The sequence below is a fragment of the Phasianus colchicus genome, chromosome 13 (genome assembly GCF_987193195.1).
Source record: "Phasianus colchicus chromosome 13, bPhaCol1.hap1.1, whole genome shotgun sequence".
Classification (NCBI taxonomy): Eukaryota; Metazoa; Chordata; class Aves; order Galliformes; family Phasianidae; genus Phasianus; species Phasianus colchicus.
The window spans coordinates 10,061,035-10,074,324 of NC_143448.1; the positions used below are offsets into that span (position 1 = coordinate 10,061,035).

At 33.3% G+C, this 13,290-nt stretch overlaps 1 protein-coding gene across 2 annotated transcripts in view; it reads left to right on the top strand.

Annotated features, from left to right (window-relative positions):
- Positions 1–13,290, top strand: part of DPY19L3 (dpy-19 like C-mannosyltransferase 3) — a 29,599-nt gene that overhangs the window by 1,607 nt on the left and 14,702 nt on the right. For both annotated transcript variants that reach the window (XM_090149308.1, XM_090149307.1), the window contains exons 2-11: positions 57–194; positions 1,657–1,790; positions 5,977–6,067; positions 6,892–7,013; positions 7,230–7,375; positions 8,963–9,086; positions 9,434–9,568; positions 11,126–11,257; positions 12,192–12,293; positions 13,106–13,179. In XM_090149308.1, coding sequence (XP_090005434.1) covers positions 92–194; positions 1,657–1,790; positions 5,977–6,067; positions 6,892–7,013; positions 7,230–7,375; positions 8,963–9,086; positions 9,434–9,568; positions 11,126–11,257; positions 12,192–12,293; positions 13,106–13,179 — 1,163 coding nt within the window. In that variant the 5' untranslated portion in view covers positions 57–91. The remainder of the gene's footprint in view (positions 1–56; positions 195–1,656; positions 1,791–5,976; positions 6,068–6,891; positions 7,014–7,229; positions 7,376–8,962; positions 9,087–9,433; positions 9,569–11,125; positions 11,258–12,191; positions 12,294–13,105; positions 13,180–13,290) is intronic.

Genomic DNA, 13,290 nt, shown 5'->3' on the forward strand with positions numbered 1-13,290 from the left:
CAGTAGTAGCTGAATGTTTGGGTAGGAAGATGCATTCTGTTTATGTGTCCACCTAGGAGTCAGACTGAAGAATAATAAAGTCACTGTCATCATGACAACCATAAGACAGAGAAAGGGTGGAAAAGTCCCAGAAGCAGATGAAGATCAGCCTTCAGAGGAGAAGAATGTGAAGTCTGAGGGGAAAATTCTGTCTGGTGGGTAAATGAACTGGCTTGTAATCTTATGGCTTTCTGGTAGCATTTGGCTTCAGGTTTCTGTCTTAGGCACATGGGTTAGGACGAGGTACATACCAAATAAATTTTCATACTTGAACATCTGTTACCAAAATGAACTGGATGAGACTAAGGGTATGCAGACTACTGCACAACACTCTCACCTCCATTTTAAAACCCTAATTTAAATTTAATTTCAAGCAAAAATTGTTCTGTCTGTTTAGTAATAGTGACATGCTATCAGATGTCATATAGCAATCATAGGTTCTTGAAGATATAGAAGTCATCAGTAACAAAAGAATTTGAAGACCTCTGACAAACTGTACTTAAGTATAAGCAAACTGCACATGAAATATTAATTTAACTGCAAACTCTCACCTGTAGTACAGAACAGACTATCTAGATGAGTTTAAAAGAGAGACTTTAAGTGTCTTCATTTGAGGATCTGTTTAAATAATGAAGTACTAACAGTGTTCTTTGGATTTATAACTTCAGAGTTATCAGAGTTTTGATTTTCAATTTTGTTTGGGTTTTATTAGTTTAAGGAACTTTTTGACCTAAATTCTCAGAGTTCCTGTATTTTTGGTAGATGAAAGTAACCTCAGTTGCTTGCACACAAGTACAATGTTATTGTCCAGCCCTCAGCTCCATTGAATTGTGTATTTGCTACTGTTTATATAGATGTAGCACACAGTATGAAATAGCCGTTAAAGGGACAGAATTCCAGATCACTAAAATCCATATTAAGTCTTATATCAACATTAAAAAAAATCATGAATGTATACAATGCTTACAGTGCAATACTAATGCAATAGTTGAGCTGCCTGGAGACGCAACCTTTTCTTCCCTTTGTTCTGTCTGTAATCTCATTCTGATGTGAAAAGGAGATTATCTGCATTTCAAAACTTGACACTATCATCAAAGGCTGCTTTGGCCACTGTTTGGTCTCCTTGCGAGTGCTTACTGAAACTTCTGAGCCTTCAAAGTTTTTTTTTAATTAAAAAAAAAAAATACCCCTCCTCTCTCCTCCTCTCCCTCCCAAAAAAAAACCAACTGGCAGCTATACTAAGAAGTTTGAAGATCTCAATGTCTTTGTGATGTAACAGTCATCTTGTATAGCTCTAATTAGAAATGCTGCCCTGGAGAATATTTCAATTTAGATTTACAAATTAGATGTTATTTCTCTATTTGTATAAAGTTGTTGTGTTCTTAAATTCTAACTGTATTTCCAGTTAAGGCACACCTTATTTCGCTTTGCATGTATTCTTAGTTCTTGCATGAAATAATAAAGACACATCTCCATAAAGAGCTCTGAAATTCCAATGTCCTGATGCCTAAGAAATGTAAATTATACTAGCACAGACAGTGTATAGATGAGTTTCCAAAGTTCACTGAAGTTGAATTATGACTTCACAGTTACACAGTCAAATATTTCTCTTCCAAGATCATACAGGTGGAAAGCTGTGGAATATACTTTCACTAACTGTTGGTGGAATTGTTGCCATCTTTCTTGGACTTCTTACTTCTGTTTATGTTGCTACACTGCATGAAAATGACCTGTGGTTTTCCAATATTAAGGTAACGTTTATTTTCATAGAGCATTAATAAGAGTGTTAGTTGAAAATTCATTTAGTTATCTTGCAATTCTTCAGAAGCATGGAATATTTCAATTTTTTTTTTTTTTTAATTTGGTATGTAAAATCAGGAGCTATACCTCCCTCCTCGCAGCTTTTTATATCTTCAGTCATTTCTGTTAATATCATTTAACTGTTTTTCTTCTGAATACATTGCTAGACAACTATGCCGTTACTTTCCTACCTCAGGAATAGCAATGGTTCTTTCAGCAAGTAATCATTATCTAGAAGAGAGTTTAACAGTCTACTGTATGTTGTTTTATAATCATCTCATGCATCCAAAGCAATCCAAAACTACCAGCACCACAAAGAGATAAAACAATATGCAGAATCTGGCACATAATCCTTTAATTGTAATTATGCTGTGATCTTGTAATGCAATTTAAGCAGTCCCTTACTAATCAATACTAATTTTATGGAAGAATATCCTAAATGTGCAAAACTCAGAACATATTTCAAACATTAACCAATGTCAAACCAACATCTACAATGTAGGGGAAACCAGCTCTGGCTGGTTTTCTCCCTAGAATCATTTTATGGGAAAATAATACAGCTGTACACACATCTAAATTTAACCAGTGAAAAGAATTAGGTGAGTCATTTTCCTTTGAAGATGCCTAAAATAAGTAGATTTTTTTTAGATCTACATATAAAATGGAACAACTATATTTAACTGGAATACTTGTATTGCAATATGTGTATTTTTTATCCTAGGCACTCTTCCTATCCAAGACACACATACACAACGAAAATAAAAATAGTTGGCACTTACTGAAACAACTGCTGCTGTATTGTACATGCAATACTGTGCTGTATGCACTGACATCTTTCTTTGAATATAGAATCACAGAATTCTTTGAGTTGGAATGGACCTTTAAAGGTCATGTAGTCCAACTCCACTGCAATGAACAGATGCCTACAGCTAGATCACTGGATGTATGTATTGAAGGTGCACCTCAAGTAAACTCTTTTGGAAACATGTTCTACTATGAAAACAATAGAAAGGGAGGAATTTTATCATCTTTTCTGTCAGCTATCATTGTTTGTTCAAATGCAAACTCTGAAGAAGCCTTAAACAGGAATGAGCCAAGGCCACATAGCAAATGAGTACTGTAACACAAACCATTTCAGGGTTTTCATTTGTTCTTCATCCCTTTTGAGTAAGCATTTAGTCTTCTGATACAAAATTCTCTTTTAATAATGTGGCTACTTACAAGAGCCCAAGAATAAAAGTAACAAATCTTAAGTCTTTCAGACACGCGGGATAAGAAGACTGGGATTCCTTCTCTGAGTGCTTATATTGTCTCTCTTTACATTCTGAGAATAAAAGAAAGATGAGAAAAAGTGGAGAAACTGGTAGCCAGCTAATTAGAACTTCACAAACTAAACGTGAGCCATAACCAGAAAAAAATAGCAGTCCAGAACTTTTGTAGTATCTTTCCAAAGGAGTACACATTGAGTGGTCGTTGGGTACATTTACTCTGAATTGAAAGTATGATCTAAGTGGAACCATGCCATCCTAACAGATGGATGCGAGGTTCACTGGCCAAGAGACCATGTATGTGGATTAAATATGTTTGCTGAAGGCATGATTTGCAACCAGAAACATTGATAGCAGCTGTCTACATAGGGTTGTACAGTTGAGGAAGTTTTCAAATCTTTCTATCCTAAATCGAACAGCTAAAAATATTTTCAGTAACACAAACTGTGCTTTAGTTTTGTGAAAAAAGAAAATACATTAGAGCTTTTCTTGTACTCTTTATTTTTTAAAAAAACTCAACTAAAACTGTGGCTGCTTGCTAAGTGTTCTGAATGACTTGGCTAAGGAGCTTGAGGAAACCTGAGTTCTAGACTTTGCACTGCCTTTGAGAGGAAGAGTCCTTTATATTTTGTTTTGAATGCTTAATATTATTAGAATACAATTGCATAAATTAAAATTATATGCAATTCCATATGTGTCCTGGAGAATTTTTTTTCTTCTAATATTGGTAACTTCTTTTTTGAGCACTTAGAAATTGAACCTACATTAAGGCAAACATGCTCTTACAATGCTTACCCATAAGTCTATATGTTTTTTATTGACATGGAGTACTAGGAAAAGTATAAATTGCTGTAAAACTGGAAAAGTCTTGTGAGTGAATAAAACAGATGTTATCTTAGCATGAAACAGATGTAATACTCACTAGTGTTTGTCTCATAAAGTATAGCATTTGGTTGAATGCAGCTGGTGCCAGGATTACAAATTAATCATGTTTGAATGCATTTTTGCTAATTAGATCCCCCTCTGTGACTACATTCTCCTCCCTAATAAATTCCAAATGTTAACATTCCTTTTTTTTTTTTTTTTAAGACTTAAAATCAGCCGCTTTTTTGGTATTAGAAAACTTTTCAGTAGTGATGAATTTGAAAGTAGAGCTCATTCAAAATGCAGCACTCTCATTTTGCTAAGTATGTTGCTTTTACTATTTAGTGCCAATGTTGGTTTCTTCTGCTGATATTATAAGAATTTGTATTCCAGACAGCTGGAAAGTTTAATTGTGGACTTGTTCTGAATCAGATGCATTTTTATCTGTTGATTTTTCTCAGACCAGAGCTAGTACTGATTTCTTTTGTGAAGTTAACTTCAATAAAACACATATTTTGAGATAAGATCCTGACTTGGGCAGTAGTGGCAGTAGGGCATTTTCTGTCTAGCTTTATTTTAGCTCTGAAATAGTATGGATTCTGTGCCAGCAGAAGAGATGGGACCATGTAGGGAGGTAAAGGTCTTAGGATTCTATGCAAGGTTTTAACCAGAACGGCATTCATAAAAATACCAGAAAACAGTATCATTCTATTATTTCAGTAATGTTCTTTTGTAAAGAAACCTGAATTAATGAGATTATCTTCAGAAATCTCAACCAAAGCTCTTAATGTATGTCTTGCTTACACCACATATGGGAATCTCATTGGATTTTCAAATCTGGATATCAACCATTTCTAATTGACTGTTTCTCAGAGATAACTGCAGGAATGCTTTTTAATAAACTACTAAAATGATAACTGCTAGTAAAATCATTTTCTAAAAGATGCCTGTTATTTCTCATCAAATTAGCTGTTCATGCAGTCTTATCTTGGTTAAACATGGTCTGAATTTGTTAAATTTCATCAAATCTTCACAACTGATAAATTAATAAAAGGAAACAAAAAAGAGATCTTGTTCTGACTAGTTTTATCTAGAAGAGCTTTCATGCCTTGCTTGACCCCACCTGCTACAATATCAGCCAAGAAAAAGTCAGAGTTTGAGGTGCACCTAATTTGCATGATTTGAACATTTTAGATTAAAAAATAACTCCACCAATGTCTAAAAACAACTAAATACTCAGTTCTCCTTTTATCCAAAATTTAAGCATAATAACATGAGAGTAACAAACAGCTGACTTCCAACAAGAAACAGCATTTAGCAAGTGGGCAGCAGCATACCCTGCCAGCTGAGATCCCAGAGTTGGGATTATGTTGTAGTCCCAAGTATAACATACTGACTTAATCAAGCCTTATGGTGGCAAAGTGGTGGCCATGAACACTACAGGATATCCACATCTGGAAAAAAACATTAATATTGCATGGAGCACACATATGCAGTTCTAAACTCCAACTGTTGGCTACTGCACCCATCTAAACATTGAATATTACAAAAATTGTAAAATATCTAAAATGTTTCAGATTTGTATATTGGTAACACAAAAGTCATATACATTGCTATGCTAACAGAGGCATCAGCATCTCCAGCATTTGCCTCTCACCCAACTGTGCACTTATTTTACCTTTATTTAAACTAAGTTTAATAGAATGAACTCAAATACTCAAACCACTGTGTGGGCCAGTTTCCCCCATGTAGACAGTACTGAAATCTGAAATAAATTTTCTATTCTAAAATTGGCACTTCAGTAATGGATTGGATGAGTATCCAATCAAATTCATTGAATCAGGATTTTAGAAGGCTACTTCTGTAGGTTACTTTAATGTCATTGGTAGCAAAGGTCACTAATTACCATACCCATCAGATTGACTTAATGGAAGAAAAAAACTGGCTTCATGTTACTGTGAACAGCAAATAGAAATTAAATTTATTATTGAATTTTCACCTACAGGAAGTTGAAAGAGAAATTTCATTCCGAACAGAATGTGGACTTTATTATTCCTACTACAAACAGATGATTCAGGCTGCTTCCATCCAGCAAGGTATTGTAAACTGTGAAGTAAGTTTTACTTCATGTTGCCAACAGACTGTTCTTAACATATTTTCAAATGTGGCTGAGGACAAAGAATGCCTTAGGTTTGAAAGATGATGTAATGACTGTACTGGAAACAGATTTGTTCTATTTATCCACCAGGGAGCCACTAAGATATGGACATGATCTGTTTCACAGTGGTCCATTAGTTTCTATGCCACACCACCACCTTGAGGGACAACTTTCATATCTGTTCAGGTTTCAGCCTTGCTGCTTTATTCAGTACATTACTCTCATTATTATTTGTGTCTTGTTATTTAATTTACATGATGAGTTATTTGTGGGAAGGGGTAATTTTACATTGTACACCAATACATAGTAAGTGACACAATGAGCAGCTTTTAAAAGCAAACCAAATGCAATAGTGGGTTTACTATGACTGCCATATTTTCTAGATTTTTAACTTGCTCCCTCACAACTTTGCTTATTCTACATTTTTTTGTCAATATCAACATCGCATGCCTTCAAAGTAGTGACAAGAACGGTTCAATACAAACCAGTACAAATCATATATTCTGTATTAGGAATCTAAGTGTAGAAATTAATGTTTTATATGTCACTAAATACATAGTACTTGGATTAGCACTCTGATTCATATTCTAGAAGACCTCAGATGATCATAGTGATTTAGAGTATGATCTGAATCCTTGGCTCAACGTTTGCAGGGTTTGGTGAAAGATCCTAAAATACCTTTGAAAAAATTATTCACTGTTCAAATGAGGATGGAGGGGGAAAAATGACCATCTCCTATTTCAATTTCTCTTTATCATTAAGGTTTACATGGTTTAGTATATGACAATAAAACTGAATCTGTGAGGACAATTAACATACTTGAAAGAATGAATGTTTACCAGGAGGTGTTTCTCAGCATTCTGTATAGGATTCTTCCAATTCAGGTAGGCATTTATTTATGGCTTTAGACTGTAAGTGCATTATGAAGATTGTCCAGTGAATCGTAGATCTCCTTTTCAATTTTGTTTTGTTTTGTTTTTTTTCCAATTAGAAACATTTTCAATGCCTTTTTAATTTATTAAAACAAAATCTAATTCATACTAAGTATAATCCCCTCCCCAAGTGTTTTATGACAACATCAGTGTTCTTGTGTTTTACAGCAATACCTAGAGCCTGTTTATTTTTATATCTACACTTTGTTTGGACTTCAGGCAGTTTATGTCATTGCTCTGTATGTAACAAGCTGGCTTCTTAGTGGAACATGGCTTTCAGGGTTGTTGGCAGCTTGCTGGTATATTACCAACAGGTAGGTGAGAGTCAACATTCAGTTTTTCTAAAATTTTACCTCATGTCAATGATAGGGCACTAAACCTTCAGATGCATGATCAATTAGAGGAAAACTGAAACTAGGTAGCTTCTCTCTAGTTAGTCAGAATATGAAAAAAAATAATAGAAAATAATTGGCTATCAAAAAATGAGCTGAAAATGCAGTCTAGAATTTTAAAGTTTCAAGAAATTGTAATATAAATTTTTGGTTTGAGTTGATCTCAGAGAGTAGACTACATCTTTCGGATGTGTCTGAATCTGCAGATGATGTACCCTGTCTTTTCCAGCCTGAGGCGCACTAGGTGCTAAAAGACATCTGTTTATACATTCTTCAGGTCTCACCCTACTATCCCACAGCCAGCCTTTAGGGATTCTTCCAAGAGCTTAAGATCATCACACTAAGTTCAGCTTCTCTGTTTCCTTATTCCTTTATGCATTTCCAGCTCTTAGGAAAAAAAAATTGTCAGTTGAACTACCCTGGTTCTTTACCACCATTTCTCCATTCAGAGAGAAAACAGGAGGGACTGGCGTTAAGCAGGCACTGAACTACTAGAATGAAGCTAAAGCTAGTGACATGGGCTGTTTTCTGTAATAAGCAAGAAAATAAAAGTACAGTGTCAGTTCTGTCAGAAATGTTTGGTATGTTCATCAACAGTTCTAAGGAAGTTTATCTGCAAACATATCCATTCCAGAACAAATATGTGTATGTATTGTTAAAATGAGTGTTATTTCTAAGGTGAAAGTAATTTAAAAACATGTGCAATGTGTTCACATGTTTATTTCATAATGTCATCTTTTTCACTTAGAAAAGCTTTGGATTTGTCTTTTTTTCTAATAATTCATAAACAACATCTGTTACCACTTATCCAGATAGAATAAGTACATGGAATTGATTTCAGATAAACACTGACCAGGTGAAGTACATCTGAGTTGTGTATTTTACATCTGAGACTAAGCATGTCTCAGGTGTGTTACTTGTTTTGCATTTAGCAAACATTTTATCTACACAAGAGAATTTTTATTTAGTTATTTTAAACTTTGAGTTTTTATAATGATTGACCATTGGGAAGTTTATCCTAACTTCTGTAACATAGATTTTATGTTAGAGTATTGCGAAAATTACCTAAAGTTTCTGACTAGTTCAGCAGCATTAAGATCCAATGCATTAGGCTCACACTGAAGAATCTGATGGCTTAACATTCTGATATTTGCTTTTTCAGAAACCAAAAGGCAAAGTAGAATTACTTGTGACTTAAACTCCACATGCTGCACTTTGAGATTGCTCTGTTTATTTCTAAGTTAACCAGGCAGTGCTTTATCAATAAGATTTAATACATCCTACACATTTTTTAACAATAAGTAAAGTTTATGTACAACACTTGAGTCATAGAAACAATCTGTAGATCTGCAGAAGCTTCATAATTTTTTCAGAGCCAGGAATGTTTAAGGAACTAGATTAACGAGCCTACATATCTAAAACACCACAAAACACTCCCATCATTTCAACTTTTCTGTCACCAATGTTAGTGCTCTGTTTGCTTTAAATTCATGAAACTGTTTTTTACAGAATAGATACTACAAGAGTAGAATTCACCATTCCCTTAAGAGAAAACTGGGCCCTGCCATTCTTTGCAGTTCAGATAGCAGCCATCACATACCTATTCAGAAGTCATTTGCAGCCAGCTCAAGAAGTGAGTATTTCTTATAAATACAACACAGTAAAACTACTATCACAAATACTCCTGTAAAACGTGGGGGAAATTACTTTAAAAGCATTTCTAGCACTGGAGTTAATGTATGTTTGTGTGAATACATATGTCTATATACACACAAAATATATATACAAATTATGCTTTTATATATGCTATGTACATATACATAGCATAAATACAAGTACTTGAAGCTCCAAAAATACTCAAGAAAATAGTTACTGCAGTTAGAGAGCATGTATTCACATTTTAAACGTGGATTTAAAACCAAATTAAATAATTTGATAAAGAAATTAAATGTTAAATAATTCTTCTTTCCACCCTCCTAGAGGTTGACGCTTCTGGCTGTATTTGTAGCAACCTTCCTCTTTAGCTTGACTTGGCAATTTAATCAGTTTATGATGCTGATACAGGCATTGGCATTATTCATACTGGACTGCTTTGACATACTTCCCACAGCAAAGGTAAGATCATGTTTGAAAATAAGCAAACTTTTCTATGATAAAGCTAACAGTTCTGGAAATATTGCAGTAACTGGTGTAAGGCCTGTATGCCCTTTTGCTTCTGAATAATCATAGCACATGTATTTTATGTGAAAAAGTGAATAATCAAAATATACATAATCTCTGTGTGTTTTTTCCCAGCTTATTTTCACTTCATGTAGTCAACTTATGCTACTAAACTTCCATCTTATTTTGTTAAGACACTGTTACAGTTTGACAGTACTTAGGGGACTGCTTTTAAACACCATCCAAACATTTATTTAATATCACAGCTTGAGCATGTCCTATGGAAATGGCCAGGAAAAAAAAAATCTTTGAGCTGAAGTCATAAGGGTTTATGAATTTTACTTGAACTTCTGTACATCCTTGTTTGAAAGCTAGGTAGAGGCACTGCACCACAAAAGGACAGAGAAAGGTAGACAGCACTGCTCAGGAGAAACAGTTATCTATCATAAGCTGTTGTCCAGCACAAAATAATATTGAAATTCACTACAAACTGAATGAGCCAAAAGTAAAGCAGAAATCACTAGGAAGATCTTAGGAAACAAGTATGCTATACAAGATGAAACCATTGTCTTTGAATTCAATGCCAGTGTATAATTCTGCTGAGATTTTAGCCTTTGCAATTAGTACACAATTTGAAAAAGCTTCTCACTTAAATTTAACAAAAGTTATGATAGAATGAAGAGTAATTCAGGTTAATTTCATTCAAAATTTGATGCTGATTTGAATATTAGTGATTGTTTTAACATAACCAAATGTTAGTATGGTGACTACATATCACAATAATGTGGTTTATTTAAGAGTTACTGAACTATTTTCATTATATTTGTACATGTAAGCTGAAATTAACAATTAATGTGACTAGTTAGCTACCTTAAATGTTGGCAAATTAACAGCTTAATCCCGATCTTTAATGGATTTACTACAGCACTATTATTCCATGTTAATTTTCCAAAAGTACTGCTTAACATTGCCATTTATCAATCAACTTGATGACCACAGTAATGCAAGACTGAACTTTACTTTTTGTAAAGTAAAATTTATGGTTTTGGTAGCAGTGTATCAGAAAATCAGCTGTTTTTTTAGTGTTTGCATCGAAGTAAATGGACACGACGGTTTGAAAAGACATAAAAGGAAGTTACACAGGGATTAGATAATAATTAATGCTGTACTGCATTAAGCTGTAAGTCTTTAGTCATAAAAATACATTAGAGGCTACAAATATACTTTTGTGACTAAAGAAAATAGATTACATCTCCCAAATCCTAACTTATTAATATTTTCCTCACTCTGCAAGTATTTAACTTGTCCAATTTATTATAGCATCAGGTTTCCCAGGAAAAATATAAAATATTAACTACTATTTCTATAAATACAGAAAAAATATAGTAATGGCTGTGTGATGATTTTGTGCAAGAAAACTGTTTTGTAAAAATAAATGATGTTGAAATAAATTATAAAACACAAAAGCAACTTACTGTAAAATTTTGAGGCATAAAAATCTCATTTTTACAGGTTATGTGGCTCTATATCATCCAAATTTCTGGATTACTGCTAGTCTGTGCCCTACAGTTCTTTAACTCAATGATTCTTGGATCATTACTTATAAGCTTTAATGCTTCTATCTTGATAGCAAGAACAATCCAGGTACGTATTGAAATATGTTTGAAGTAATTATATAAACAGTGTGACATATATAAATGAGTAATTTATATGCATTATAATCTTAAATTTCTAATACTAATTAGAAAAATTACTTTAGAGTAAAAGAACAAAAACACTGCATGATCAAATAATGAATTCAATTACACTAACTACAACTGAGCACATCAAACACCATAATTCTGTGATTTCTATTAACATTTATGATTGTGCAAGCTGCCATTTGAATTCCACAAAAAAAATTGCATAAATGGACTTTACACCTGTTTCAGCAGGTTTTGTCTTGGATGTAGAGATTTGCTTCAAGCAAAATATTCTATGAGAAATAGGTACATGTCAAATTCAGTTTACTGAAATACGTTTTTTCCTTCAAAGATTAGGATTTTTCCTCTGTTTTTTTTCCTGATAGTCGAATTGTTGACAGGCTATAGACAGAATTCATGAACATATAGAGCTTTCCCTGCTGTCTCTCACTCACCCAACCTTGTAAAATCAGAACTGTGATTTTATTTTTTTATTTTTTTAATATGATGTCTGCACCTACTCCAAGCTGTCTATGAATGGAGCTTTGAATTGGTCAAAATCATATCAACTGACAGTTGTTGTCGCATTGCCACATTTAGGTGGAAAGTCTAACGAATAGATACTTGAAAAGATACACATTTGGCTAGTTACAGAACAATAAAAAACAATATGCTGAAGGATTTTTATGATATAATCCCTTCAGTTTTAAGGAATAAATATATCTTTATTTTAGATATTTACATGTCTGAACTTCTGTTTGTGTGAGCCTAATGCAAATCTCATCCTGACTTAAGGCCTAATCACATAAGTGATTTCAAATAGTTTTTGTTGGTTTTGTTCCAATTACATACAAATCCTAGATATTCTAAGTACTTCAATATTTTCTTCTTTCTAGAAAAACCTAAAAAAGGGCAGCTTGCTTAATAGGCTTGGGAAACTTATCCTCCATGCACTATTAGTGTCAAGCTTGACTCTTCTAGTAAATAAATTTATCAAGGTAAGCAAATTACTTTTAATATAGAAGTGTTACAAAATTTAATGCATTGAAAGATACTTGTTAAGAGGTCACGTACAGTAACATCTTTAGAAGTTTCTATTACATTTCACTGCATTTTAGAATAGGCTTTAGAAATTAAAGATTGTTTTGCTAACTTTATTGGTATGATTTTAAAACATAGTCTTAAAATTGTTAATGTAAATTAACACCACATATTCAAATACATATTCAGAACTAGAAGCCCAGCTACAGGTGGCTTCCAGTTATGAATAAACTAGATTTATACTACATTATGATACTGCTCAGCGTTTGCAAAGTTTCATTTATTGACTCTTCAGTTAACACAGTTATATTGAATACTTGCTATAAAAATGATGTAGACAATACAATACCTATACTTGCTTCTTGTGCATTGAGATCTATGCAATAGTGAAGGCAATAACACTTTTTCTTCCAGAGACTGTATAACCCAAATGTTAAAACTTAGTACACGAGGAATATAAAAATTACATCACAGTATGATGTAATAAGTCAGTGAAGTAAAAAATATGGCTAAAGCCAACTTATCATTGGTAATATTTATCTGTAAATAAAGAAATTGTGTATTTTAAAATGTAAATAATTTGCTCTTGGGGCCACAGCACCACATTACAAAATGAGTGCTTATTTCATTGCAAAACATCCTACCTTTGTGAGCCTGTGTTTCTTCGCATTTTAATTTAACATAGTAAACAAGTTTTCTTAACCTTTTAAGTTTAATTTTTTTTATACTTACAATGATTGCTCTTTTATTTTTTTCCCCCCCTCCATAGAAAATTCTTAATCTTGAGTCAGATGAACATATATTCAAATTCCTCAAAGCAAAATTTGGATTTGGAGCAACAAGGTATGATTTAGCTGCAATTCTACTTTTTGTTGTTCAACTTCAACAGCTGCACCACTGTGGCTTTATGATTGCTTGAGAAAAAAAAAAAAAAACTGATTCTTCTTTATTTCA